At 51.8% G+C, this 1,707-nt stretch overlaps 1 protein-coding gene across 1 annotated transcript in view; it reads right to left on the bottom strand.

The window, feature by feature from the left end:
• Positions 1-1,669: 1,669 nt before the first annotated feature.
• Positions 1,670-1,707, bottom strand: part of LOC104515217 (LETM1 domain-containing protein LETM2, mitochondrial-like) — a 6,065-nt gene continuing 6,027 nt past the window's right edge. The window contains exon 9 of the mRNA XM_010159118.1: positions 1,670-1,707. Within this exon, the coding sequence (XP_010157420.1) occupies positions 1,670-1,707 (38 nt within the window).

Here is a 1,707-nt window from a genome sequence, read left to right as displayed (position 1 = left end):
CGGAGTTAAACCACGACACTTGGTCAGCAAAGGAACAGCTACCAGCAGCTTCCCATCCGTGCCACGCAGAGGCTGGAGCAACACGGAGCAAGGGGGTTACTTTATTGAAATTACCAATTCAGCACAAATGCTCAGCATCGCACTGAGGAGCCGGGGCGCGGGTATGGAACCAAGGACACGGGTACAGAACCAAGGGCGCGGTCCAACGGGAGCAGTCGTCTCCAAGCTCGTAAGAGCCTGAAGTCACATGTTTAAAGTGCTGAGAACACCTGACCACGAGATGCCTGGCTTTGAGTCGCCTTGTTCTAAAGGCGTTTCATTCTACTTAGCACCAAGTCTAACTTCACCTTCAGTATAAATACACACCTTCAAAATGCAGAAGGGGAGTAATTTCTGAACACTTACATAGCACAAAGTAGAAAAGTTAACAAATGCTAAAAACAGCTTTTCAGTATCCTGCAGTCTACCATAAAAGCCGTCAGCGCTGGAGTGTGTGAGAAACCCGTTAGAGTCGCACGGCCAAGAGCACCTGCTGATGTGCAGTTTTGAGCCTGACCAGGTTTAACCAAGTCTTACTTGGGAAATGTGTGTGGGTCCCCAGGCTGCTACCTCATATGACCCCGTAGGATCCTAAAAATCATGGAATCACAGAACAGTTTGGGTGGGAAAGGACCTTAAAGACCATCTAGTTCCCACCCCCTGCCATGGGCAGGGACACCTTCCACTAGACCAGGTTGCTCCAAGCCTCATCCAGCCTGGCCTTGGACATTCCCAGGGATGGGGCATCCACAGCTTCTCTGGGCAACCTGTCCCAGTGCCTCTCCACCCTCTCCGGGAAGAATTCCTTCCTGATGTCCCATCTCAATCCCTCTCTTTCAATTTAACCCCATTACCCCTTGTCCTGTCACTCCCTGCCCTGGGGAAAAGTCCCCCCCAGCTTTCTTGTAGCACCCCCAGGCACTGGAAGTCAGTGTCTGCCTTCTCTAACAGTGTCTGGCACCTGCTGCTGCTCTTACTGCCAACGGTCCCACAGTGGAAACCGTCCTCTCTGCTGCTCTGCTCTTGTCTATCAAGTTCTCCAGTCTTCCAGACCAGTTCAGTTCCACCACACCACAGAGTGCTGGTCCTCCCTCTTCTTCTTGGTACAAACCTGACAGTGAAATACAACAGCTGCACGGACCACTGTGTACTAGTTACTGGTTAAACCATGCTGATTGAGCTCATAAAGCTGCGGCAGCAGGGCAGGCTGCAAGCCCTGGATACACAGGTATGTTGCTGCAGAGGATTTCAGACCATAGAACAGGCTTTACTGGACTTCCAGCCCAGCTCATTCTGCACCCAGGCCTCTGTGACAATGAAAAAGCTGCCTTTCCTAAGGTTTAAGAGCACCAACACCTGCTCAGTAACAGCCCAGCCTGTAGCATCGTTATTAACATATTTACAACATACGTTAAGAGGGTGGGGGTCAGGGGATCCAGTACAACTGAGAAGCTGGTGCGTCCAGACAGCCTTAGCACGGCCTAGCTGCTGCTAAACTTGGAATAGCCAGAGGCCCCGGAGGGCTGCGACACCTTTTTGTGTAAAGCAGCCTCCTGGAAAATCCCTCTTCCCTTGTAAAGAGGTGCAGAGATGAAAGCTCTTCTCTCCCAGTGTGCTGGCTGGCTTCAGGCTAGACTCCGTTTGCGCCGGCCTTGCTGCTCTGAGATG

Source organism: Eurypyga helias, unplaced genomic scaffold, assembly GCF_000690775.1.
Source record: "Eurypyga helias isolate BGI_N326 unplaced genomic scaffold, ASM69077v1 scaffold46259, whole genome shotgun sequence".
Taxonomy (NCBI): Eukaryota; Metazoa; Chordata; class Aves; order Eurypygiformes; family Eurypygidae; genus Eurypyga; species Eurypyga helias.
The sequence above is the reverse complement of the archived record's forward strand: the minus strand, read 5'-3'. Positions and strand labels throughout refer to the sequence as shown.